At 37.4% G+C, this 27,597-nt stretch overlaps 2 protein-coding genes across 2 annotated transcripts; one reads left to right on the forward strand and one right to left on the reverse strand.

The window, feature by feature from the left end:
* The first annotated feature begins 14,151 nt into the window (after positions 1-14,151).
* LOC107774546 (mitochondrial thiamine diphosphate carrier 2-like) lies at positions 14,152-21,520 on the forward strand. Its single transcript, XM_016594100.2, has 8 exons — positions 14,152-14,460; positions 14,872-15,013; positions 16,072-16,191; positions 17,091-17,202; positions 17,469-17,596; positions 18,406-18,558; positions 19,737-19,877; positions 20,995-21,520. Exons 2-8 carry the CDS (start codon positions 14,897-14,899, stop codon positions 21,211-21,213), a joined length of 990 nt encoding a protein of 329 aa, XP_016449586.1. The 5' UTR covers positions 14,152-14,460; positions 14,872-14,896; the 3' UTR covers positions 21,214-21,520.
* A 286-nt stretch (positions 21,521-21,806) lies between these two features.
* On the reverse strand, positions 21,807-25,667 carry LOC107774545 (uncharacterized). The gene is made up of 3 exons (XM_016594099.2): positions 25,344-25,667; positions 23,372-23,496; positions 21,807-22,331 (listed from the first exon to the last, which is right to left on the reverse strand). Exons 1-3 carry the CDS (start codon positions 25,492-25,494, stop codon positions 22,050-22,052), a joined length of 558 nt encoding a protein of 185 aa, XP_016449585.2. The 5' UTR covers positions 25,495-25,667; the 3' UTR covers positions 21,807-22,049.
* Positions 25,668-27,597: the final 1,930 nt, after the last annotated feature.

Below are 27,597 nucleotides of genomic sequence, written 5' to 3' on the forward strand. Positions count from 1 at the left end.
CATCGAGCCACAAATTCCACTCGTAAGGTCATTACCGGACATATGAGTCCAATTGTACAAGTTACAACTGAAGCTACCGAGCTTAAGCTGTGGTCTAGCCATGGCTTCAAGTCCTCCAAATTGGCCCATCACCAAAACACAGAATACTCACCTCGAACCTCGTCCATGGAATCACAAGCCGGCGATGCACAGCTGATACCGAGCGCTCATGTGCGCATACGAATGCGTGGAAGGAATTCAAAGAGTAATATTTTAAGCTGAATCAATTCCGCACGATAAAGAACGAAAGATGGGAAATTATCCTAAATGCCCTGTAGCCTCTCGAATATAAGTATGGACGTCATCATACCGATCCGCAAGACTCTACTAGACACTTGCTCATGACTTGTAGAACCTATGAACCTAGAGCTCTGATACCACCTTGTCACGACCCAAAATCTAACTAGTCGTGATGGCACCTAACCCAACCCGCTAGGTAAGCCAATTACCAACTATCCAATTCCAATGAAATTAATAAGGTAATTAATTAAAAGAAAATAGATAAAACCAATACATTTTCCCAAAAACTGGTACTACAAATCATGAGTTTCTAAGAATAGAATTTACAAAACTGATATGAAATAATACATCATATGTTCGAATACCCACTAAATACCTCTCGGTAAGAGAGTGATTTTGCCCAATTTGGTTTTCTCAAGTCCAAATGGGTATTGAACAAAACAGTTGATAAAATGCTCAAGTCGGGTTTTACTATCTCTAGGTTCAACCCTTTAAGTGGGACTATTAATCTCTTGATTTTATCCCAAATTCTTGTTAGCCAATTTTTCCTAGACTAAGTATCTCTTTATCAAGTAGAGACTAAGTCAAATAAGCATAAACTAATGTTTGCAACCATTAATTCTACAATTAAAGGCAAAAACAAGGCTAAATAATAAACATCCAACCATAAACAAGCCATAAATCAAACACCCATTAGGTTTACACACTAGGGTTTGTCACGACCCAAAATCCAACTAGTCGTGATGGCAGCTAACCCAACCCGCAAGATAAGCCAATTACCAAGTGTCCAATTCCAATGAAATTAATAAGCAATTAATTAAAAGAAAATTGATAAAACCAATATATTTCCCCAAGAACTGGTAGTACAAATGATGAGCTTCTAAGAATAGAATTTAGAAAACTGATATGAAATAATACATCATCTGTTCGAAATGTACATGAACAGATTGTTATAAATCTAAGGCTACCATAAACAAAGGGCAGCTACAACCGGAACGCAGGTACATCTTCATATCCAGCTCCCAACGAACACAGCAACATCAACAGCCAACATCTGCACGCAAGGTGCAGAAGTGTAGTATGAGTACAACCGACCCCATGTACTCAATAAGTAACAAACCTAACCTTAGGTTGAAAGTAGTGACAAGAATGTACCAAGGTCGGGTCCAAACCAATAGTCCACAACAGTCCATAACCACATAAAGCAAATAATATAAGAAGTAACTCAGAGATAAAATGCTCAGCTAAATCATGATTTAAAAAAAATAGTTCTTCCTTTCAAGTACATTAGTGAAAACCCAAATCGTTTACCCAAGTTGCCAAAAATATGAATAAGTTTGAAAACAATAATTTTCCCAAAAATCCTTTCAATAATAAATGAGATGTTTCATTTTCTTTCCAAATAACCCGTGTAAAACAAATGCATCACTTTGCCCATCTATCAATATGTGTGAGAAATCATGAATGATGTGATACTGTACAGCATGAGGAAAATACATCTCTATGCCTGTATGTCATGTGTGCATGTCAATGCGATGCAACTCAGTGATAAAATCATATGCATACTCTCAGAGTATCATTTCACTCAGTCCTCCCAGTCACTTAGTCCTCCCAGTCACTCAGTTCTCCCAGTCACTCAGTCCTCCTAATCGCTCGGTACTCGACACTCGCACTCAGTAGGTACCTGCGCTCATTGGGGGTGTGTACAGACTCCGGAGGGGCTCCTTCAGCCCAAGCGCTATAATCTGCACGGACAAATCACGTGCTGCACGGACCGCAAAATGGGTATGCGGGTTGCAAAATGGTCGCAAAAATTAGTGTCCAGAACTGGGCTGTTCTGGTCCATTCTGCGACCAGTTTGCGGTCGCAGAAGCACTTTTGCGATCACAAAATTATTCTGCGATCGCCTAATTATCGCAGAATCTCATGTTATTCCACCCTTTGGTCATTTGGTCATAACTTCTTGTAGGAATGTCCAAATGATAAGAGCTAGAAACTAGACTCAAATATATTTCATTTGATAGTTAATACACCATATAACACTTCGTATCATGAGAGTTATGCTTATTTGAAGTTAGGTCTTGTGCGAACTCACTTGAAACTTTAGTCTATTATGAAATTTCCAACTTCTACATTCGATGCCGAAACCTATCGAATCAAGTCCGATTGACCTAAAATTTTGCACACAAGTCATAAATGACATAACAGACCTATTCAATTTCCAGAATCATATTTCGACCCCCATACCAAAAAGTCAGCCCCCGAGTTAAACTTTCCAAAAATTCAACTTTCGCCATTTCAAGCCTAATTCTACTATGGACCTCCAAATAATTTTTCGAACACGCTCCTAAGTCCAAAATAACCTTATGGAGCTATTGGAATCATCAGAATTCAATTCCGACGTCATTTACACATAAGTGAATATCCGATCAACTTTTCCAACTTAAGTTTTCAATTATGAGACTAATTGTCTCATTTTACTCCGAAATCCTTCCGGACCCGGACCAACTAACCCTATAAATCATAAATCAACTGAAAGGTATAAATTGAGCAGTAAATGGAGGGACGGGGCTGTGATACTCAAAATAACCGGTCAGGTCATTACAGGGTTGGTCCCCTAGTTAGAAATCTAGCTACTCATAATGGGTATAAAAGAAAATAAAGAAGAGAAGATGATAAAACTCATATTGCAAGGTTAAAAGATAAAAATCCAATGTTAAATCACCAAAGTAAGCTAAAGTTACCTAAATAGGAAAGTAAAAATGACTACAAGACTTTCAATATTCAAAACTTGACCTAATTTCGTGAAAGTAGTCTATTTATACAAAGCTGGAAGTTTTGGACAAAATTGCCCTTTCGGAGGTTCTGCGGCCTCACAATTATATGTGCGGTCCGCACTTCTCTTCAGATCTTTACAGGAGTTGACTCTGCGGTCGCACAATTCTGGATTGCGGCCGCATCTCTCATGTTTTGCAGTTCACACAATTCTGGGTGCGGCTGCACTGGGCTCTTCTGTGGACCGCACATTTCCTGAGTACAGTCGCATAACTTTTTCTGCGGCCGCACAATTATTGTGCGGTCCGCATTTCTTCTTGATCTTGAAATAAAACTTTCTGAACTTTGGCTCTTACGTAGCTTCTGCGGTCGCACAATAATTGTGCAGTCCACACTTTGCACTTGGGCTCTGTTGATTTTCCTTCACATTCTACGCCCGCAGATAGAAATCTATCTGTGCCTGATTTTTGTCCTTGTTCAGATTACTCCTCCTTGAGTTGGATTTCATCATAGTGGCTCATTTTCCAATACCCATGCAGGTAAGCATATTTCATCAGTTTTCTGGAATACAATTAGACACTTTTGGACTAAAACGAAAGCTAAAAGGCGCTAATAAGTAGTCAAAATTTCCACTTATCAGACGACACCACATCACAATGAAAATTCTACCACGCTCGAAAATACCAGTCTAGTTACTCCATCGACCAAAACCTGAACATCCATAGCCCGATTGCCTTTTCTTTGCTGGAATTAAATGTTGAACCTCTAAATCATGCACTAAGAAATTCTCCTTTCGAGTCATTCACTGTCTAGATACATAACCAAGCACCTTACCATTACACTAACATTGTGCGATAACAACACATAGACATCGTAGCAATCAGTGCACAGTCTCGAAACCATAAAAAATACGGATACTGAGCTGGAACAAAAGAACATCCTTCCGCAAGGCGACAATAATAGCCTGCCCGAACATGAAGGGAAAAATATCCTGCACCATGTCTGTAGTACCACTACAACTCCTTGACGCCCAATTGATAACAAGTACTTCGCGTCGCATAAGATTGAGTAGGAAGGAAATAAAGGCACAAGCCTCAATGGAACCAAACCGCACGATGAGGAAATCAAGAAGGGAAGTGCTCCTAACAACCCTGTAGCCTCTCGAAGATAAGTACAAACGTCTCTGTACCGATCCACAAAACTTTACTAGACTTTCTCATTACTCGTGAGACCCAAGTGAACCTAGAGCTCTGATACCAGGCTGTCACGACCCAAAATCCGCTAAAGGTCGTGATGGCGCCTAACACCGCCATCAGGCAAGCCAACAGTGATTGATCAATTTATTAACTCATTTTAGTACCTTAAAAATCATAATTTTTATTAATGAAGTAGTGTGAAATAGAATTTACACTAACTACAATAGTGAACTAACCGTAGGAACCCCTAAAATCCGGTGTCACAAGTGCATAAGTATCAACTAGGAAATATAATAAAATACAATATATGTCTGGAATACAAGTTAGACAGAAAAATATAAATAACTCTGATAGAGACTCTGAAGGTTGCGGATCATAACATAAAAATGCAGCTCACGGTAAAGTCCCTGAATAAGTGTCCACACCATGGCATTTCGGATCAGATGTTGGGACAAAGGTTATACATGGGATTGGCATAAAGCTTGAAGGCCAATATTGATGCTTCAGTAGGTGAAGCACTTTTGAGCAAATCATTTAGAGAATGTAAGGTTCTGCTGGATAAAATGGCTCAAAACTCAGGATGGATGACAAGAGACACTACAATCACCCCTGTAGTTCACTCAGTAGCTTTGGACCCAAACAACTCCATAGCCGAGAATATGGCCACTCTGATGACGCAAATGAGTATCCTCACCAAGAAGAATGATGAATTAGGACAGAAGCAGGTACACATAGTTAACACGACTAATGGGGGCTTATGTACACCATGCATTAATCAACCATATGTGTGTTCGTGGAGTGGTGAACATGAAAATGACAATCAAATCTATCAAGATAATATGAACTATGTGGGCAACTATGGAGGCCAGAGATAAAGTGGTCAGACTTGGGGACATCAGAATCATCAATATAGGTCAGCACAGCAGCAGTACAATAATAATAATAATCTTGGAGTTGCACGACCACAGTGTTAGGTTGTGCCTTATCAAAGGCAACAAGGGTACAATCAGCAGAATCAACAACTAGCTTATCAACAACCTCAACAGCAACAGATAGTGCGACAAGATGATGGGTTGTTTAAAATTAAAGGAATGCTACAACAACTCATTGGGTCCAGCGGGGAAATGGAAGAAAAGGTCCACCAGATGCAAAAAAGGTAGTATCACACGACTCTGCTATCAAGGGCATTGAGATTCAACTAGGGCAAATAACCATGGCCTTAAACAATCGCCCTCAAGGGACATTACCTGCAGACATACATGTTAACCTGAAAGAGCAAGGCCCAAAGCAGTTGATGGCTGTGAGTCTGATAAATGGTAGAGATCTTGATCTAGAGCAAGAAATTGCTTGCGAAAGCCGACCAACTGAGATACTCGTGCCAGTACCAATTGAGGTAGATGAGTCAATTGAGTTAACAGAAGTAAGAATCCATCCAGCTCGGGAGGAAATAAATAAGGAAAAAGATGTTGTAAAGGAGGCTAAGGAAGTGCGAGAGAAGGCATCATAAAAAGTGCCCGAGCAGGATCGAACTCAAGTCACAGGAAAGAAGCGACCGCTGGCACCCTTCCCACAGAGGTTGGCCAAAAATCAAAAGGATGAGCAGTATAAGAAATTCATGGAGATGTTAAAGCAGATTTAGGTGAACATTCCATTGATTGATGCCTTGAGGGAGATGCCCGGTTATGCAAAAATGATGAAGGACTTGATGTCTCGTAAGTTTGACTTTCAAGACTTGGCAATTGTGGCACTGACTCAGACCTGTAGTGCTGTTGTGACAAGACCTATAGCGGAGAAGCTATCCGACCCAATGAGTTTCACAATTATGTGCACCATAGGCAGCTATGCTTTTGCCAAAGCATTGTGTGATTTTGGGGCGAGCATAAACCTGATACCCTTGTCTATCTATAAAAGGTTAGGCATTAGAAGGGCAAGACCCACATCCATGTTACTATAGCTAGCCGACCGAACTGTGAAGAAGCCTTCAGGTATACTTGATGATGTACTTATGCAGGTTGTAAAGTTTGTGTTTCCGGAAGATTTTGTCATTCTGGACTTCCAAGTTGATGAAGATATTCCCATAATTTTGGGGAGGCCATTCTTGGCTACAGGGAGAGCTCTGATTGATTGTGAAATTGGGGAGCTAATGATGAGACTAAACGATGAAGAAATAACGTTCAATGTGTAGAAGTCTATGCGGCGACGATTGAAGTTGTGGATGTGATTCTGGAGGATCAAGATGAGGCACTGAATGCAAAAGACTCCCTAGCAGCTTGCCTCATGAACTTAGAAGAGGTAGATGGTGAGGACTTGGAGGAGTGTGTTTTAGCTCTTGAAGGCCAAGGGTATTGGAAAAGAGAGCTCGAATTCGAGCCTTTACACTTAGAAGAAAGAAAGACCCCTCCAACTAAGCCATCAATTGAAGAGCCACCACAGTTGGAGCTAAAAACATTACCATCTCACCTCAGGTATGCTTTCTTAGGACCTAGTTCGACATTACCTGTTATTATCTCATCCGGTTTGTTAGATGTGTAGGTAGAACAACTTTTGCAGGTTCTGAAGGAGTGTAAGACTGCAATTGGGTGGACCATTGCAGACATAAAGGGTATCAACCCAAAATTTTGTATGCATAAGATTCTATTGGAAGATGGGCACAAACCTTCTAGAGAACATCAAAGAAGGCTGAACCCTAACATGAAAGAAGTGGTAAAGAAAGAAGTGATCAAGTGGTTATATGCGAGAATCATCTTCCCCATATCTGACAGCAACTAGTTCAACCCAGTTCAGTGTGTGCCAAAGAAGAGTGGAATGACAGTAGTACAAAATGAGAACAACGAGTTGATCTCAACAAGAACAGTCACAAGATGGTGAATCTGTATGGATTACAGAAGGTTGAATAAGGCCACCCGAAAGGACCATTTACCATTTTCATTTATTGATCAGATGTTAGATAGATTGGTGGTGAGGTCCCACTTTTGCTTCCTGGATGGATACTCGGGGTATAACCAGATCTCTAGTGCCCCGGAGGATAGAGAGAAAACGTCGTTCACCTGTCTGTATGGCATCTATGCCTTTCGGAGAATGCTATTTGGCCTATGCAATGCACCCGCCATATTCCAAAGGTGCATGATGTCCATCTTCACAGATATGGTAGAGGACATAATGGCGGTTTTCATGGATGACTTCTTAGTGGTGGGAAACTCATTCGATGATTGCCTTATGAACTTGAAAAGAGTGTTGAAGAGGTGTATGGAGACTAATCTAGTACTGAACTGGAAAAGTGTCATTTTATAGTACAGGAAGGTATAGTCTTGGGACACCTAGTGTCAGGTAAGGGCATTGAGGTGGACCGTTCTAATGTTGATGTAATTGAGAAGTTACCTCCACCCACTTCCGTAAAAGCCATAAGAAGTTTCCTTGGTCACGCCGGTTTCTATAGGCGGTTTATAAAAGATTTTTCTAAAATTGCTAACCCTTTATGTAAATTACTTGAAAAGGATCACCCCTTTGTGTTTTCTGATGACTGCAGGGTAGCTTTTGAGGAATTGAAAAAGAAGCTGGTGACTGCACTAATCATAGTGGCACCTGACTGGGAACAACCTTTTGAGCTGATGTGTGATGCAAGCGACTATGCAATAGGAGCAATTCTTGGGCAGAGAATAGATAAAATCATGTATCCAATCTACTATGCAAGTAGAACCTTGAGTGGTGCCCAACTAAATTACACAGTGATCAAGAAGGAGATGCAAGCAGTGGTGTTCTCATTTGACAAATTTAGGTCATACCTGGTAGGCTCGAAGGTAATTGTTTATACTGGCCATGTTGCTCTCAGGTACCTAATTGAAAAGAAGGAGTCAAAGCCGTGCCTGATTCGATGGGTGCTACTGTTGCAAGAATTTGACTTGGAAATTCGTGACCGAAATGGAACGGAGAACCAAGTGGCTGATCACTTGTCTAGGTTGGAAGGAGCAGAAAAGAAGGTTGAGGTGGAAGAGATTTTGGAAACTTTCCCGGATGAACAACTGTTGGCTACGAGCCTAGAGGTAGCGCCATGGTATGCAAACATTGTAAACTACCTGGCGAGCGATATTGTCCCCTATGACCTTTCCTCTGTTCAAAAGAAAAAGTTCTTTCGTGAATGTCGCACGTATTATTGGGATGAGCCTTGTCTGTTCAGGATTTGTGTTGATAACATGATCCGGAGATGTATCCCCGAGACAAATCAATCTTCTGTTTTGTAAGCTTGTCACGCATCCCCATATGGTGGCCATTTCGGGGGAGTAAGGACATCCGCAAAAGTGTTGGAGTCGGACTTTTACTGGACGACATTGTTCAAAGATGCACACCTCTGGATGAAGGGTGTGATGAATGCCAACGGACCGAGAATATTTCTCGCCGACATGAGATACCCATGAACCCAATTCAGGAAGTGGAGGTGTTTGGCGTATGGGGAATCGATTTCATGGGGCCTTTCATCAGCTCATATGGCAACAAGTACATACTTGTAGTTGTGGACTATGTGTCAAAATAGGTGGAAGCTATTGGACTCCCTACAAATGATGCAAAGGGAGTCATTGGGTTTTTGAGAAAGAATATATTCACCAAGTTTGGCACTCCAAGGGCAATAGTCAGTGATGGAGGCACTCACTTCTGCAATCGAGCTTTCGCAAAGTTGTTAGAAAAATATGGTGTTAGCCATAGGGTTGCCACTCCATATCATCCACAAACAAGTGGTCAAGAGGAAGTGTCGAATAGAGAAATAAAGAGTGTATTGACAAAGACCGTGAATGTTACACGAACAGATTGGGCAAGAAAGTTAGATGATGCATTCTGGGCCTATCGTACTGCTTTTAAAACCCCAATTGGCATGTCTCCATATAAACTGGTGTTTGGAAAAGCGTGTCACTTACCCTGGAGTTGGAGCATAGATCTTTGTGGGCATTAAGGCAGCTGAATCTCTACATGAAAATAGCGGGTACACGTAGAATCATAGAGTTGCACGAGCTTGATGAATTCTACTACCATGCTTTTGAGAGTACAATGCTATATAAGGAGAGAATGAAGATGATGCATGACAAAAATATTCTTAAGCGAAATTTTAAACCTGGAGATGTGGTATTGCTATACAATTCGAGATTGAAGTTGTTTCCAGGCAAGTTGAAGTCAAGATGGTCAGGACCATTTCGTGTGTTAGAGATGCATCCCGCCGGATCCGTAGAAATTGCATCAGAAGATGGCTCCCGCAAATTCAAAGTTAACAGGCAAAGGCTAAAACATTATCAAGGCATGGCTGAGGAAGATAAAGTGATCTCAACCATGTACTTGAAGGATCCTTGATAAGGGATAGCGAGTCGTGCCGCGACGTTAAATCAGACGCTTCGTGGAAGGCAACCCATTGTAATGTTGTAAATTCATCGTGCCGCGACATTAAATCAAGTGCTTATTGGGAAGTAACCCAATTTTTTTGTTTTCATTTAGTTGTAATTTAGTCACATAAAAAATATGGGGGTGGGGGGTGGGGGTGGGGGTGAAGCGAAGCTCGCTTTGCGAGACCGAGACCAAGAATATTGAGGAGAAAACTGTTGGGGACAGCGAAATGTGCCTCGCTTCGCGAGACCGGGACCAAAAGAGAAAGAAAAAGAGAAGAGGGGACAGCGAAGCGTGCCTCGCTTCGCGAGACCGGGACCGGGCATAGCTGAACCAGGTAAAGGGGCGCATCTCTAGGTCGCGTGGTCCTGGCGCGACCCCAGGTATTTTTATTTTTTTTATTTTTTCTGTTTTCTCATTAATTCTCCAAATTAAAAAAAATTGTGCTAGGTCCTCATCTCGACCCGGATGATTTTGAGGGAGTTTTTCACACCCACTCTACTTTTGATCTTGCGTATTTATATTTCTGTGATATTGTGCAACTGAAGACAATGCACATTCCTAAATGTGGGGTGGGGTGTCAGGCTTTAATTTTTGTGGCTTGTGCTTAATTGCTAGTGATACATTTTAAATTGCATGATCACTCTTATAGCTATTGTAATTGTATAATTGTAGTAGTTTTTTTTATAGTGGCTTAATCCCGGATTTTCTTTAAACCGCGGTTCTTTTCCGAGGATGTCAGTTTCTTGAACCGGGTAGTTTTAAGTAGATCTCTTTTTTTTCAAACTTTGTAAAGAATTATGGATTTTTCCCGATGATGGATTACCGAGACAATTTTCTTGAGGGACTAAAGTCTAAAGAAAAATACAAAAAGAATTTTTGTTTCTCTTTTATGTTGTTTTCTGGTTGAACTGACAATGGAATTAGGAAAAAGCTTGAGTAATTTGTGCTTTTGACATGTTTTATATCGAGGCTTAAGTCTGGAGCATTTGAATTAAGTACTTTCTTCATGATCTCTATAATTACATGCCTTGACAATATATGTGATTTTCTTTTGACACAGAGGCTCATCTCTAGACTCTTGTGATTAATTTCTGTGTTATGAAAGTTTATGAGACTTTAGTGTACTCTGTGCTATCCTTGCTAGTATAGAACTTGCCCCGTGCATGAGTCAAAGTGGAATGTTTAAGTCTTGTAAGTTTGGGAAGTGATAGAGGCTTTCTTTGGTTGACCATTTAGCCTATTTGCCTACCAGTGCTGATATTATCTGTAGTCAATCCTTTTGAGCCTGTAGACCTTTTCTTTGGCAACCACATTACAAGTCGAATCCCTTTTGTTCTTAATCAAATCTTTTCGGACCTTTACCTCCGAAAGCACGTAAGTAGCGAGAAGAGTAAAGAAAGAGAGTAGGTACCTTTTGAGTGGAACCATAAAAATGCCGAAAAGGTACACTTGTGTATAAAAACAATTCTAGCCAGAAATACCAAATTGAAGAGAGTGAACTTTGTCTGGGTTAGTAAGTATCTATATGTTGATGTACTTAATAAAGAAGAGCCTAAATGTGTATAGTTTCATGGCAAGACATCGAATTGGTCAAGACAAAAAAGTGCTTAAAAGTGAACTGTAGTGTATTAAAGTGCTTAGGAGGGTTAGTCACTATTTTCTCAAATATATCCTACCCATACCTTAGCCTACATTACAATCTATAAAGTCCTACTTGATCCTAGACTTTACGAGCTTAAATTAGTAGAGACTTACACTACGGAAAAGCCTATGATACTAACGTGGGTGGCATAAGAGTTTCTTTGTAAGAGTGAGCGAATTCTTCGAGAGGGTGTTCATGTGCTAGCAGAGCCTTGGAGTTTGATTATATTCGGGGACAAGCCAGAGTGAGTGACTCTCAACAATGGCCCTAGTGGGTTCAAAAATTAAAGTGCGGTGCCTAAGAATTTCGAGCCAGTAATATGGTTAAGTATTTGAGCTTTTACAGTGGATTATGAAAGGTGGCTTGGAGTGTTCTACATTATCGTCAGTTTGCGGTGTATGAAGGATGAAAAGTGCATGTTTTGAGTGTGTTTGTGTGTTATTTCGTGTGTGAATTGCGGGAGTTCACATCGCTTTTGAAGTGAAAATATGCCCATTATGTGTTTCTTATGTGTAGAGATAAACTTGCGCAGAAAAGAATCAAATGGAAGAAAATTTGGTGAAAAAAAAAGCTGAAGAGAAAAGCCCCGGACATCGAAGCGAGGTTCACTTCGCCAGACCGGGACCGAAGCAGAAGAAACCAGAAAAGTCCCGGACAGTGAAGTGAGGGTCACTTCACCAGACCGGAACCGGGACAGAAAAATTCAACTTTTCCAACTCGAATTAGGAGAAGCAATTTCGGCCTAACTCAACCCTAAACCATATAAATATGAGAGTTAGCCACTTTTTGAAGGGAGAGAAGACTTGGGAGAGGCAAGAACACGCTTGGAGCAAGGAGAAGGATTCAACTTCACATTTTTTCCTCTTTTATCCTAATTTTCCATTGTTATGAATTCTAATCTTGTATTTGTGCAAACAATTATGAGTAGCTAAATTCTCATATAGGGTTTGACGGAACCTCTTGAAGGATGACTTTTCCACTGCGTTTAATATAAATTTGCCATTTACTTTTTCTACTTGTTCAACTATATGAATATTGTGGTTGATTGAAGGGCCCTCAATTGACTGTGCCTATTTAGTGTGTATTGCTTGGAAAATGGTACACATTTAGGTAGTCGTTGACTAACATCACTCCTAACGTATATGAGGAATCAATACGAAGGGTTTAAAGGTGAGATTAGGAATAACGAAACCTTGGTGTGATCTTAGTGAACGGTAAACTAGTGCCAGCTAGCGTAGTTCGGAAGAATACGTCTAGTAAATTATTGTATCTGCTCGGAAGAGAGTTACGACACCTAAAGTACTCACGATCGGTAGAAAATATCTAGGCGAATTTATATGAGATGTGGCGGGGAGGATTCCGACAAGAGAGAAAACCGTAACCCTAGACCTTTCCAATCTTATCTACAATATTTGCTTTGTTAGTATTAAAATTAAAGCTTTTTAAATACTTTATTTTTAGTTAGTAATAATCAACTCATTATTCAATATTTCTGAAGGTTGATTACTTGAATTCTGGCGAAATTAGTGGTTGTGATTAGTAGGTTAATTCCCTGTGAGATTCGACTCCGGACTTATAAATCGAATTATATTTGCAACGACCGTTAGACCTCTTAGGAAGCATAGTTGGGTGTGATCAAATTCAAAAATAATCTTACACCATTTTTGGCAAAAGTGTGTTTTGGACTGTTTTTCAAATTCGAAAATACAGCTGAATGTACAAAAATGATCATTCGTCTCATATCCATAGATGAACCACTAGAGGTCAAAAGAAGACTATTAAATGTCAAATTTTCCCTAAAAAATGTGATCCAAACATACGAACTAGGAGAAAACGTTTCGTCCAAAAATTATTCCTTTTTCTCCTCATGCAAAACTTATTCTAAGAAGTCGTCCAAAAGTCACTTATAGGGGTTGTTTGATTATTGAAATTAGAAAACTAATTCCCTCATAGAATTTGATTATCTTTTAATATATAGTTAAATTTTTCATTTTTAGTAATACTGAAATTATTTTATACCACAATTCTAATAGGATTTTATACTTAACATGAAACTCTAATATCGAACTTGTCAATCCTTTGGATAGATCATCTAAAACCAAAACACCAAAATATTCCTTCACAACCTTCATTTTTCTTATCTACTTTTAAAATTAGGATAAATTTGTAAACAAAACTTTACTCAACTTAAAATTAAATACCTATTTTATTTTATTATGTAATTATTTTATTTCTCAATAATTCGCTCCAAGTAGTATATGCTTAATAGTTCTAGCTATAAAAAATATAATAGAGATAAGAACTTTCAATTAGAGAGGGAATAAGCCCATGCGAATGAGTGGGGACAACACTCTACTAGATCACAATGTAGTAAAATAGATACCTAGGACGAGTACCAGGACCATGACTACTAAAAAAAAAAAAAAAATAGTCACGTACACTAAGCTCTCGCTATACATTGCTATACATGTGGTTCGGGAAAGACCGGACCATAAGGGTTTATTGTGCGCAGTCTTACCGTGCATTTCTGCAAGATGTTGTTTCCACGGTTCGAACCCGTGACCTCCTGGTCACATGATAACAACTTTATCAGTTACGCCAAAGACCAGGACTAGTAAAATGAAGTTAAATTTATTAATTTAGAAATTATAGTCTTATAATTATAATATTTACATTATAATTTCGATATTTTTTTGTCTACAAACCAAACCAGCTGAGTTGTAATGTTAAAATTTCACAATCATCTTTTCCCTTGTTAAACGGTTACCACTCTTTGGAAGAAAAAAAAGAAAAAAGGTCACTCCACTCAAAAAAAAAAAGAAAAAAAAAAGGAAAATAGAGAAAAAAGTTCCCCAAAAAATAAAAAAGTAAAAAAGAAGAATCTTTTATTCTCCTCTCCCTCGCTTTTTTTTTTCTATCCTTTTTCATCTAAACACCACAGGCCATTAAATCTAACTTTTAGCCTTTTAGCCTCTCCCTACCCACCGCCTTCACCACCCCCGGGAAAACTTCTTCCGCCTCCATCCAAGAAGTTTCCCGGGTCGCCGTTTGCCCCATATTGCTATTTCCCTCTTTCCACTTTGGCGGATATCTGGATATAATATTACTCTGAAATTACATTATATACTAATACTTTCTTGAATTTGAGCTCTTGAAATTGTCAATGATGACTCTTCTCTTCCTCTCCTACTTTACTCTCAGGTATTAATTATTTCTTATTCGTTGATATATAAGTTTCCGTTTTTAATGCTCTTTTCATCTATAATTTCATATATGTTAAGACCCATTTGATTCCTATACTAAATAGTTTTTTTTTTAAGGAAAATTAGGTTTTTTCTTAATTACAGATTCTTTTTTAATTTGAATGTAATTTTTTACCCTATTCCTAGTTCTTTTTCTATGTTACTGTTCAGATATTTGTGGATGTTATAGAATATGTAAATTGACCCACGTTTCTATATGTGAACCTGTCTTTAGTTTTATTGGCTTTTGGGATTTCAGTTGAGCTAAATGAGGGATTTTTTTATTGAAGTTTGAAACTTTTGGGGTTTCAGTGTGAGGATTTTTTTTGAAGTTTTAACAAAAGGGGTGTGGTTACTTTTGGGATTGCAGATAGTTGTTGTGGTTACTAGGGGAGATGGAAGAAACAGGGCAGCTTAAACGAGCTTTTATAGACGCTACGGCTGGTGCAATTTCTGGTGGTATATCTAGGACTGTAACGTCGCCTCTTGATGTTATTAAAATCAGATTTCAGGTAATACATTTTTTGTATCTGTAGTGATAGTGAGGTACAGCGGTAGTAGCAGTTGTTGTTGCTTTTCTGCTTTGCATTTTGTACAAATATTGGTCATAACATAGTATTGCCTGACTGAATAATCAGCTTTATGATTAAATGACCAATAGAGTGATAAAGGCTGAATGATTGTTCTTATTTTGTTATTAATTGGATATTTATTTTTAAGAACAAAGAGTAAGTGCTTTTGTCTATATTCGTTGTTAAAATAAAATTCTAGGAGGGCAAATAGTTATATATTTGGTTCACTCATCAACTCTAGTCCTGTAGATTTACTTTTCATGCTCCATGAAAGGGACTACGATGTGCCCGAAGTTGGTCCAGTCCTATCAAAGATGGGATGAATGACTGTTATCCTTGTTTGTGATGCTTTGACTTCTCCTAAAGGCGGGAAGAACAGCCACTTGAACTTTGCAAACTTTAGTTTCTTTACTTCAGAAATATGTGTGAATTGTGATTGCAGAAATAACCTTCTTTTCGCAGCCTTGGCATGATCATTTTGTGAATCTCTTATTCTTGCCCTTTGATGATTTTGCATTCATGCGTCTAACTCAAACGTTTCACTAGTTAAGCAGTGAAAACCTCAATTAATTTGATAAAACTCTCGCTCTCTCTCAAAATCAAATTCTTCCACACATTTCCTCTGTAAACGAATAGTTAGTGTTGCAGTCTTAAAGGCGCTGAATCCAGCTTTCTCGTGCTCCTTTGACAGTTTTTCTTTGCTGCTTCATCTTTGTTAGAGTTAGTTCATGCATAGTGTATGTTGTTTGTATAGTGTCCCATGTTGATAGAGAAGGCTTTAGGTATGTGTAGACGCCCTATATAAATAGGGCTAATGTAAGACACAATGTAGATACAATAAAAAGGAATTTCTTTCTTCCCATATCTTTAATTCTCACAATCTTCATCAGACCTCTTTATTGGGTTAACATAAAAAATTGTCTTGCTTTTTCTCTGTATATCAAGAATGATTATACATCAAGAGATGATGTTTTTGATATATTCTAACCTTTTTACAGGTTCAACTGGAACCCACAACCCACTGGGCCTTGCTTACAACAAGAGCTGTATATGGCAATTCAAAATATACGGGGATGCTGCAAGCCAGTAAAGACATACTCAGAGAAGAAGGTTTTCCGGTATGGTTCCTTTCATATTGGGGACTTATAGGATTCTGGAAAATTATTTGATGCATGTAGCAATCCCAAAGTTTTTGACACTTGACATTGGTGTGCATTTGTTTTGCTAATTATGCTTCGTCAGATTAATTATCGTGCATTCAAATAAAGTGAATATATACTCTTTTTGCCGCCTGAAAAATATTTATTCTTAAATAAACAATATCCATGCACTCTATGACTTCTTTTGAAAATTCCTTTTCACGTCTTATATCCTCGAAAATACAATACATGTTGCTCATGTCATTTTTCTCCTCAGTTGATGAAACTTTTGTGGTGTTAATAAAGGCCGTGGAAGTAATGGTGTGACATGGCTGTTTGTCTAATTTTTAGGTCAAACGTGTAGCTCCGTCCTTCCTTAACAATTCTATGTCTCGCAATTTAAGGACATAAAAGCAAACTCGCACTAAATTCAAAAAAGAAAAGAAAAGAATCACTGGTGGCATTAACTGTTTCTGTTCTGTCCATGTTCTATGTTTATAGTGCTAATCCATGTTTGCCTCTGAAGATGGTTAACTTTTGATGTTTGGGTATCCAACAACTATGCTACTTTTCTTATATTTAAGTTGTCTCTGTGACGTATAGGCCACGGGTTCAACCGTGGAAGCAACCACTAATGCTTGCATTAGGTTAGGCTGTCTACATCACACCCCTTAGAGTGCGGCCCTTCCCCGGACCATGCGTGAACGCGGGATGCGTTGTGCACCGGCCTGCCATAATGTTGTTGTTTGTATTTGGGGAGGAGCTGTAAGAGCAATTCTACTTGTTAGTATTAGTGATGTCTTAGTGATTTGACGATGGTATCTTTTACAATGATGCATATTCTCAAATTTATTCTTTTTTCCTTGCTCACATGACAGGGATTTTGGCGTGGTAACGTTCCTGCTTTACTGATGGTTATGCCATATACTGCCATACAGTTTGCAGTGTTACACAAATTGAAAACTTTTGCTACTGGCTCTTCAAAGTCAGGTCTGTATCATAATTTGACCTGCTTGGGTAGATTTGTTAAATTTTATGCGTCAGTTTCCCCCTTTCTCATATGTTACAAGCTGTACAACTTTTGCACCTTATGTGCTTCTAGCATCTGACTACAGACGAGTTATATCTGGTGTAAGTTCAGTCCAGAAATCTGATTTACATATTAGCTGCTCAAAGATGCCTTTGAGTAACACTATTTTGTGCTTCCCTCGAGCAAGCGTCAACATCTGATGGATTGATTGTTTTTTATGATGCAGAGGATCACGTTAACTTGAGCCCTTATCTTTCTTATATCAGTGGAGCATTAGCAGGCTGTGCAGCTACTGTTGGTTCTTATCCGTTTGATCTCTTGAGAACGATTTTAGCTTCTCAAGGAGAGCCAAAGGTACGCGACACTTATCTATGACATTTGAATATAATATAACCTTTTTTGCATGTGATGCAAACTGTTGACATACATGTGGAACCAGGCCTCTTGCTATTCAAATCATTTTTGTGTTGGGTAAATTGATAAACTAAGAAAGGGATAAGCTTAACAAACTCAGCTTCACCTTTAGTTATATGTAGTGTTTTTACTAAAATTATACATAGACGTAGTTGATTGATTCGTTGGTACTATCATTTCAGAGAAACAAGCAATTGAAAATCTAGTTGTGGTAGATTAGTGTCTATTTTACATCTAGGGTACTCGGTTGTTAAGTGATGCATGTGGGAGAAAATACACAAAGTTACTTTCCATCTGAATGCTTTTGATACAATTATGTGAATACACTGATATTGGACGATTGAGTATACAGAATCGGTTATGCAATAACTACTTAAATTTTAAAAGAATGCAGTGTCATTGTCTTCAGTCTTCTCCTGTAGGCTCATTGTAATGATTCGAGCCTACTGATTACAAATTAACATGGTCTTCGTCCTACCTGAAGTAAGTATTGAATCTGCACTAAGGCCATGGTTGGTTGGGGAAATTCTTGTTTATTCATCATCTGATTCAAGTTAATGGGTTTGCCAGAACTGCATATGTAGATGATAGATGAAAAAAGCAATGATCAGAATATCATGTTAGTGTTTTTTTAGAATGAAAAAGTCAAGTGAGATTTGCTATACACTCTCTAGTTCAGTTGGAGTACAGTATGTACACTGTTTCTGCCTTCATCTTACCTAGGCTTTGTGTGGTATGCTCACGCACAGGTTTATCCAAACATGAGGGCTGCATTTGTTGATATATTCAGAACTCGTGGCATTCGAGGACTGTATTCTGGATTGACACCTACTCTTGTTGAGATTATTCCTTATGCTGGTCTGCAATTTGGAACTTATGATACATTCAAACGCTGGATGATGGTAGACCTCTTACCCTCTTCTGAAAAATCATTCATGGATTCTCTCACTACTATATTTGATACTGTTCACAATTGCTTGGGCATACAGGATTGAAGTGGGTGTATACTGCTCTGTTGGAAACACTTGTTCTAAATTCATAGAGGACATTTATGTAAATAAGCTGTAAAATTATGAGAATATGTTTCTATCTATAATACTAAGGGGTCGTTTGGTTGCCCGGATAAGGCACTAATCCGGGTATAGTATTTGGGATTGTATTTATCCATGTTTGGTTATGGGTATTAGCTAATACCGGTATAAATTTTATACCAAAATGATGGTATTAGCTATCCCATATAGAAGATGCGATAGCTAATCCCATAGAATATGCCAGCCCGATATCCTTGCCTATCCCACAATTGAACCAAACGACATCTAAATACACAAAAAATACTAGGTCTTGAATTTTTTTTCCAGATTTGATGTCCAAAAATCAAGCTGGGTTGAGGTCAAAGCTATTTAATGCTAGATTTCAATATTATTCGTGGTAAAATAGAAGAAGCAATAAAGTATAGGGGAAGTATTATGATGTAGAAGGTTTAAGTTCGTCTAAACGTGCATATGTCTATCTAAAATTACATTTGGCCGAAATCCAATTACCTTTGAAAAGTCAACTACACAAGCTTTAGTCCAAATGATACACCGCTCTGGAAACGATACTTCGAGAACTGTATGATTGGTTCAGAAAGAATGGTCAAATTCCTTGAAGGGGTCAGAGAGTGATATATGCATTAGTCGTCACAGGGTGGTCTAAAAACGTAGAACCAGGAATCTGATGAATAGGCTGATTGATTTTATTCAGCCATGTCTTTTCAAATTATTTAACTCGAGAAAGAACTTAAACCCCCTAGTGGTTTGTATATTTTATGCTATTTCTGTTTTGTTTGAAAAAATTCGGCCTTCTAAATTCACTCCACTATTCTGGAGATTCTTGGGACATGTAGTCATGTGTCAAAAGCTTTGCACATAATTTTGTGTAATAGTAAATCTTTCATTTGATTACTAACTTCATATTTGTTGTACAGTGAGAATATTCTTTTACAACCATTTCTTGCTGAAAAGAATGCATAGTAGAAGAATAAATGTAGCAAGTGTTCACAATAGTTTTGCTCTCACACAATATGGATTGACATTTGTAGGCCTGGAATCTTAGATCTTCTAATGCGATCCATGGTGATGAACATCTGTCAAGCTTCCAGCTTTTCATCTGTGGTTTAGCTGCTGGGACATGTGCAAAAGCTGTTTGTCATCCTCTCGATGTTGTTAAGAAGAGGTTCCAGGTATATTTTGGTTTCCATTGATTCTCTGTTTTGGTTTAATCCGAAGTCCGAACACATAAAAATCATTACTGAAGTTTTTAGGACAGCCTATACAGGTCTGCTTTTATTTATCCCCAAGTAGAGCCCTCTTTGGCTTTTTTTGGTTTCAAACTAAAACGAGGAAAACACCCGGTTGTTTTCCCCTTTAAAAACCAAACAACAATTGTTTTTGTTCTGCTGAAGCAGTGTCTGGTTTCCAGGAAAAAGAAAAAACAAAAAACAAAGGGTGGTTGTTCAAAAACAAAAAACAAAGGCGCTGGTTTAAACCATCTTTTATTTTGCTGGATCGTTCTTCAAAATTATGGGGGGAAAAAAAGAAACTTTCAGCTACTCGCAAATACGTATTGGGGCAAACAAAATCTTTTATTAGTTCAATTAATTTTTTTCCGCGATTGAAATGTTGGAATTGATTGTTCCAGAACATATCGTTTTCCAAAAAAACAACCAAACCTGTTTCAAGTCCGAATGCCTGTCTTGAACTGGCTGGAATTTGGGATACCGGGAGTAGATTCAGTTCCTCCAAATTTCCTTCTTCAAGCCAGTTGTCCTAAATTTAGAGTCCTTTCTATATAAACCTTTTCAAAGTGTCTTTGGTCTGGGACCTTTATCGAACTATTGAACTTGGGACCTCCGGAATTCCTATGCAAGATAACCCTCCTCTTTTGGAGCTATTGAACTTGGGATCTCTAGTATTTCTCTGCTAGATAGCTGCCGCCGCCTCCTCTTCACTCAGTTCATTCTCATATCCGGCTTCCTTTCCCCCTTTGGTATAATCAATTGTTTAAATTTAACTTACAATCTCACTATTTCTTCACTCTGGAACCTTTTCATAAATATGACAAGTAATTATCTTCGTTATCCACTATGACCCATATTCAATGCAGATGCGCACAATCTAGTGAATAAATTGTCATATTAAACTCGGGCCAAATCTTTTATCCCTTTTTTTTTTAATTCGTGATCAATCTCTTTTTGTGTCCCTTAGCATTGTTAAAAGGAAAAGATGAGGAAGGAAATCATATGCAGTGAATGTTTATTGCTTGTGACAATAGTTAATGTTGAAACCGTATGTTTGCAGATCGAAGGACTGCAGAGGCATCCAAGATATGGAGCTCGACTCGAGCCTCGTGCCTACAGGAATATGTATGATGGCTTGCGTAGGATCTTACTTGAGGAAGGTTGGGCTGGACTTTACAAAGGGATCGTCCCCTCAATTGTTAAAGCTGCACCTGCTGGTGCTGTAACATTTGTTGCTTATGAATATACGTCAGACTGGTTGGAGTCCATATTGACTTGAAGCTGCATAGCTCTTTTCTTACTTCCTCCTCGATGGTGGCGATAATTTTGAGTTTTTGTTGGTTTTTGTGTCATTCTTTTTCTCCATGTATCTTAAGAAGCCCCAACAGAAGTGAAAAATGGGGCAGTGTTTATATTGTTCAAATAGACCAACTAGTTTCAGGGCATAATTTATAGTTCTTGTAACAAAAGGGAATGTTATAGGTCTCATTCGGTTGGATGGCGTTATTGTCTCTACTAGAACTGAGCTCCTTTTAATAGTGATCACGCTTCTTTGTGTCTTTGGCAATATCAGAGATTTCATGGAAGCTTTTGATGCATTTTAGCTTTTCTTTTTTCCTGTTTGTATCTTAACTGTTCCACTCAAGAATGCAATGGTAAAAATGACTATAGCAAAGAATGGATGCAGTCGTTGAGACTGTTTGACAATTCCAACGATTGACCAATCAGAACTGCATATTACCAATCAAGTCTATTGGTTTTGGTAAAGCCCCATATCAATTGATCAACTGACTGCAAGAACGTTTAGTTAGATATTTGCAAGACCAAGCAAGAACTTCATCGAGCTGACTGTAAAATTAAGCATCTCGAATGTGAAGAACAAAAGGGTCCTCTTCTGGTACAATAAATATCATTAGGATCAATTTCTACAGTTATCATGGCAAATGCACTCATATTTCTCCAGGATTATGCTTGTAGGTCATTCTTACAACAGAAGAACTTACAGCTGCAAAATTGTGATGAAATTGATGCATAATGGAAACCACCTCTGGGGAAGTGGCAACTCCCTCATTACTTTGAACTATCCATCACTGGCTAAAAAATATGATAGACATCTCAAGTGCTCCTCTTTTTACTTGTGTCCTCCGGAGGCAATGATACAAACTGCAGAATCCTCTGAACCTGCGTGGCATCAACTCGAAACCGCTGAGCAATTTGGTTGATATCCATGGGCCCTTTATGATCGTCAGCTCTGCCTTGATGCAGGAGTATAATTTCTCTTATTTGTGCCACATTCAACGTACCTGGAGGAGCAGGCCTTTCCTCGTATCTGCTAGACTCTGATGTTGTATTCCTTAGCTTAGGTAAAGCTCTATCATACTTCTCCACCACTGATGCCTGTCACAGTAGCCAGGCATTAACAACTTAGTATCCTGATACATGTATTCTTGCAATTATCACTAAGTTAGACTCTATTTCAACTGAAGCATTTAATCATGTAGCACAAATTAATTGTTGAATAACACGAGATCTTAATTTCATTTGCACCCAAGAAAAAATCGCTTGAGAGTTCGGTGTAAAAGAAAAAAAAAGTTGTACAAGTATCAACTGCCAAGATTAAACTAATAATAGAGGTGGTTTAACTACAAAAATGATAAAATTTTCTCAGAAGATTGACCATTATCTAAAAAATGACAAATAGGAGTATGTAAGCGAGCAGTCATGGTGATCATAATCAATGTACAACCTTAAACAGCTTAGACTTAAAAAGACTTTTATAGGATTGTCAATTTTCATCAGATTAACACAGGTTGAATTCTGCATGCCTGAAATAGATCATGTGATCATATCATTGTCTTACTCCTTTCAGCCAAAAAAAAAAAAAGGAAAAGGAAAGAATTGACTGAAAGCATAGAGGAGTTAGCACATACAGTTCACACTGCTCCTTACTTACACATAAGATGTGAGAGGAGGAAAGGAAGTAAAAATAGGGAGCTTGCATGCGAGCTTTTAAAACCCCTTGATATTTAAATGGGTGCTGGGGGAAAAGGAGCATCCAGAACAACTTTAGGTACTACACTTTATCTTAACAAAAGGCCGAGAAAGGTATAGACCAAATTTAGGTAAACTAGGACAATACGAAGAAACACATTTCCTCTAATACTTTGTGTTGACTTTTTGCGCTATCCTACCAAATGGCACAAGAAAATTTAGAATATACTTCCTACGAGGGGACAAGATTGGCCCCTCTAAATCACCCTCATCCTTCCTCTTTTTCAAGAAAAATGTCGCACTTGAGAAATTAGACACATGAACCAAAATCTTTATGCAATAATTCTGTGGGTGTGTCAAAAGTTGCAGAGTCTCAATAGGGCACAGGGCACACGTTCATTCTGAAAATTAATGTGCAAAGAAATGAGTTAACAATTGAAACTCACCTCACCCATCTCTAGCTTCCCACCAGGCTTAGCTCGAATTCTACCAACCATTTGACCAAGCATTGCATCAAACTTGGGATCTCTCTCTTCAAGGGTTTTTCCAACAGCAACCTTTGGGCTGCTATCTAAAGAAGCAAAAACAAATCACCACTTATCAAATCAGTAATTTTTGTTATCCAACAAACACTCCTGGAAGACATTATTCGAAGCTAGTTTTTTTCCTAGACAGATAGAAAAGTAAACAAGTGAAGACATTGACAGTTCTTGCAGCAAAAAGGCACCTAAATGGATAAAATCAATGTTTAATTCAAAACTCACAATCTGTCATGCACTGTGATTAGAACACATTGTATCTCAATCTTATAGACCCATTTCGCTGATAGAGACTCAAACTTAATTTTGCAATAAGCTGGATTCATATCAATTCATATTTTGAGGGGATACGCAAGATACACTTTCGATTGTCTCCGCAATGCTAAATATCAAAAAGATGGATAGGATTAAAGATCTGTTTCGTATCTTCTTCTTTTTCCTGCGACAGGTGGATTAAAGATCTGTTTCTTACTGAAAGTTATCTTTTAACATAAGCAAATTATCTGGACAATAACCAAACGCTGGCCTTACGTTGTTCTCAAACTTGCATTGACAGATTACTCAAAAGCATAAAAACTAACATAAACATATTCCAACTGCTCACACAGCGACTTGGTATAATTGACCTGCTCTTGTGTAACATGCATACCAAAGTACCATTCACCATTCTAGCTACGTAACAGTTCTACTATCCTAGTGAGCAGGCTTATTTAATTAAATGAATCAAGCTCTAATTATAGCTAACTTATTGAGCTTTGCACGTTCCAAGCCAGAAAAATGAAGAAGGTTGCAGTTAAGTTTGCAGTCAAATTATGAATACTCCTCTGAAATTGACACTGAAGATTCATAAAAATGAACCCAGCTAGTTTGGTATAGATGCATAGTTGATAGATTGATAAATAATGATGCTCTAGTTATATTCTTAAGGAAATTACAACTGAATGAACAAAATGAGCAAAAGACCTCGACAAAACATTTGCTTCCGTAATGGGAAACATTTTCCTCATCCCACCTCCATATTCTTTCCGTATCTTATTCTCACATTCAAATTGGTAGTTTAACTCAAAACCTATGATTAACAATTCATGCAACAAACAAATCAGTTTTTGCAGACTCCCTTCTAATGGAAACTAAAAATGAGAGACAACCACACATTAACTAACCTAAGTTTTCCTTCTTAGTCTAATGTTTCATAAACTTGCGGCAGGTCAATGGCCAGCATAAAGCTGCTCAACTTATGATGAGAAATGAAACCGGTCCAAATGGAACCAAAAAAATAGTGAGGGCTCATATAGCCGACCCCAACTAACTTGGGACTGAGGCGTAGTTGTAGTAGTGAAATTGATTAAAAAGGTCACTCACTAGTCACTACTGTTTTCTCAAATCACTAATCCTTAATTTTTTTGATAATGGTGATGTCAGCTTGCGCACACCTCAAACTAATTCCACCTGGTACATGCTCATACAGCTACATGAAACCCATTGAAATGGAACGACAAGAACAGTAAGGACACATAGCGGACCACAACTAACTTAGGACTGAGGTATAGTTATAGCTGTAGTTGCATTAGTGAAATTAACCAACAAGTTTACTTAGTACTGTTCTCCCCAAACTTGTCTCATGTTTTGGAGAGTCAAATAGGCTTTTTCTTTCATTATATATTTTTTCAAACTTTTTTAATAAATAATTTTAGCTACAAGAACTTATAGCAGTATTAAAAATGTAAATTTTATTTCAAAACTGTTAATCGTTTTAACAGAGTAAATGAGTAATTTTTATGTAATATAAAAAATTTTGAACACAAGTTCCAAAATTACAAAAAGAAAAATATAAATGAATGAATTGAAATTGTAGACGTAGAAACAGAAAAGGGCATACCGGCAACTGGAGCAACATTATCGGCAGGGGTCTTAATCGCCGCCGGTGCAGGCGGGGATCTCCGGTCGATGGGTTTCTTCAGTTGAGACGATGCCGCATCGACATTAGAACTTCCGATCCTTCCAGTTGCTCGACGAAATGCCTGACCCATTTTCCCCCAATTAATCCCCTTTATACTCCAAATGTTATGTATATAAGACTATATCTTGAACCCAAAAAAAACATAAAATGAAATTTCTTATATAAGTTTGGTTTTATGGGTTTATGCTCTTTAATTTGTCACTAAATAGACCCCTAATTGAATGGAGAGTTAAATTGTTAGATTGGAGAAAGAGACAGAAAGGAAGGTGAGAGTATTTATAGTTGGGACATTGGGATGGCGTTACATACAACATCCACGTATAGGATTTTACAATGAGCCACGTCTCTAATGTTTTGTGTCCCTAAGCTGCCTATAATTTTTTTTTTTTTGGTTTCCACTCGGTGTACGGTACCTAAATTGGAGCCCGACTATATCAGAATTCACGTCGGTAGGGTCGGTATACTAAAATATATTTTTATTTTTATTTATTATTTTACACATATCAACAGAATGATAATTTTTTTCCCTGTTATATACACAATATTTATTATTTATTTTAAATTATTTTCTCAAATCCAATAAAATATACATCAATTAATATGAGTATCATGATAAATTATACACTTCATTTATTATTTCTTAAGGGACGTGAAAAGTCAAAACGTGCCAATTAAAAGTGAATGGAGGAAAGTATATTATAATTACACTTAAGGGAGGACCTAGTGACTAATGAAATGACTGTAAATCTTGATGATCAGGTTCAAATTTCAGTAAATACAACAAACAAAAAGTGAATTCTACTAAGCTTTGGCAGCGAAAGCTACCTGATTCATGCGTAGCGAAAGATAGCATGTAACTAATAGAATAATTAAGGTAGGCACAAACTAATTAGGATACCATCATTGTTAAAAGAGAAAAAGAGAAAAAGTGTACATAAAAAGTAGGAGTACATGATATTATATTAAATAGAAAATAAAAAGGTTGGCCATAAATACAATGTTTGACTGAGTTTCTATGTTCAATCAAAAGCTAGACACATGTCACATAATTGATATTTACCTTAAATCATATTAATTTTTATTAATAATTAACTGCTAAATTGAAATCGAAATATATATCAATTTATTAATTATACCCGAGATAAATTTTATATAGCAATCACATGCTTGTGACTTGATACATTGAGTAAATATTTCTTCTTTATGTTGTTAGAACTTCATTGTTTCTTCATTTGTTTTTTCTTGTTTCACATTGTGCTTTTCTTTTCGTCAGAAAATTTTCTACAAATTATGTTTTTAGTGTAAATAAAAAATTCAGACATCATTTTCTCCATGTTTCTTTAGTAAAATTTATATAGTTATCAAAATTTTGTACTAAAATATTAAAGAAAATATTTGGAAAACTTAAAGTCAGAAAGAATTGTTTGTCTTCTCAAATAATAAAAGAGTTAAATTAAAATGGGACAAATGAAATAATGGAATTCTGTATCAAAGGGATTAAGAAATCATATTATTAAGATTATTGTTGATTGGACTAGAACAACACCATTTTTTCTGTGTTTTCCTAACTATTTGGACCGGCATATTAGACTTTAAAAGTTTCATTCCGATAGTTTTTCAAACAATAATTCTAAATAAAGTATATAACAAAAAAATATACAGGATAAATTCAAATGTCATGTAGGCTTAATATGATAGTATTTGTCCCCCCCTTTTTCGCTTTATTAATGTGCATGCTAACTAGTTCTATAAAAATATCAATAATAGAATGAAGAAACGTAAAATATCAATAATAGAATGAAGAAACGTCCTAAATAAAAAAGAAAAGATTAACTTCAATACATATCCTAAAGTAACGGGTTAAGACAATACACCTTTTTTTTTTTTTGGTTGAGATATTTACCATTACACTAAACTACTTAAGTTTAACTTCTTATGTTAAAAATAAAACTATTGTAGCTTAAGAGCCCGTTTGGACATTAGAATTTTTTTTCTTTTTTCCAAAAAAATTTTACTTTTTTCCGAAATCAACGTTTGTTCATTAAATTTTTAATTTTCACTCAGAAGATAAAGATAGTATGTAACCATAAGTACTACAATCTGGACATGGATTTCCAATCTGGACATGGATTTACACATTAAATAGTTGAATCCCCCATAACCATATACTATG

Source organism: Nicotiana tabacum, chromosome 14, assembly GCF_000715075.1.
Source record: "Nicotiana tabacum cultivar K326 chromosome 14, ASM71507v2, whole genome shotgun sequence".
NCBI classification, from domain to species: Eukaryota; Viridiplantae; Streptophyta; class Magnoliopsida; order Solanales; family Solanaceae; genus Nicotiana; species Nicotiana tabacum.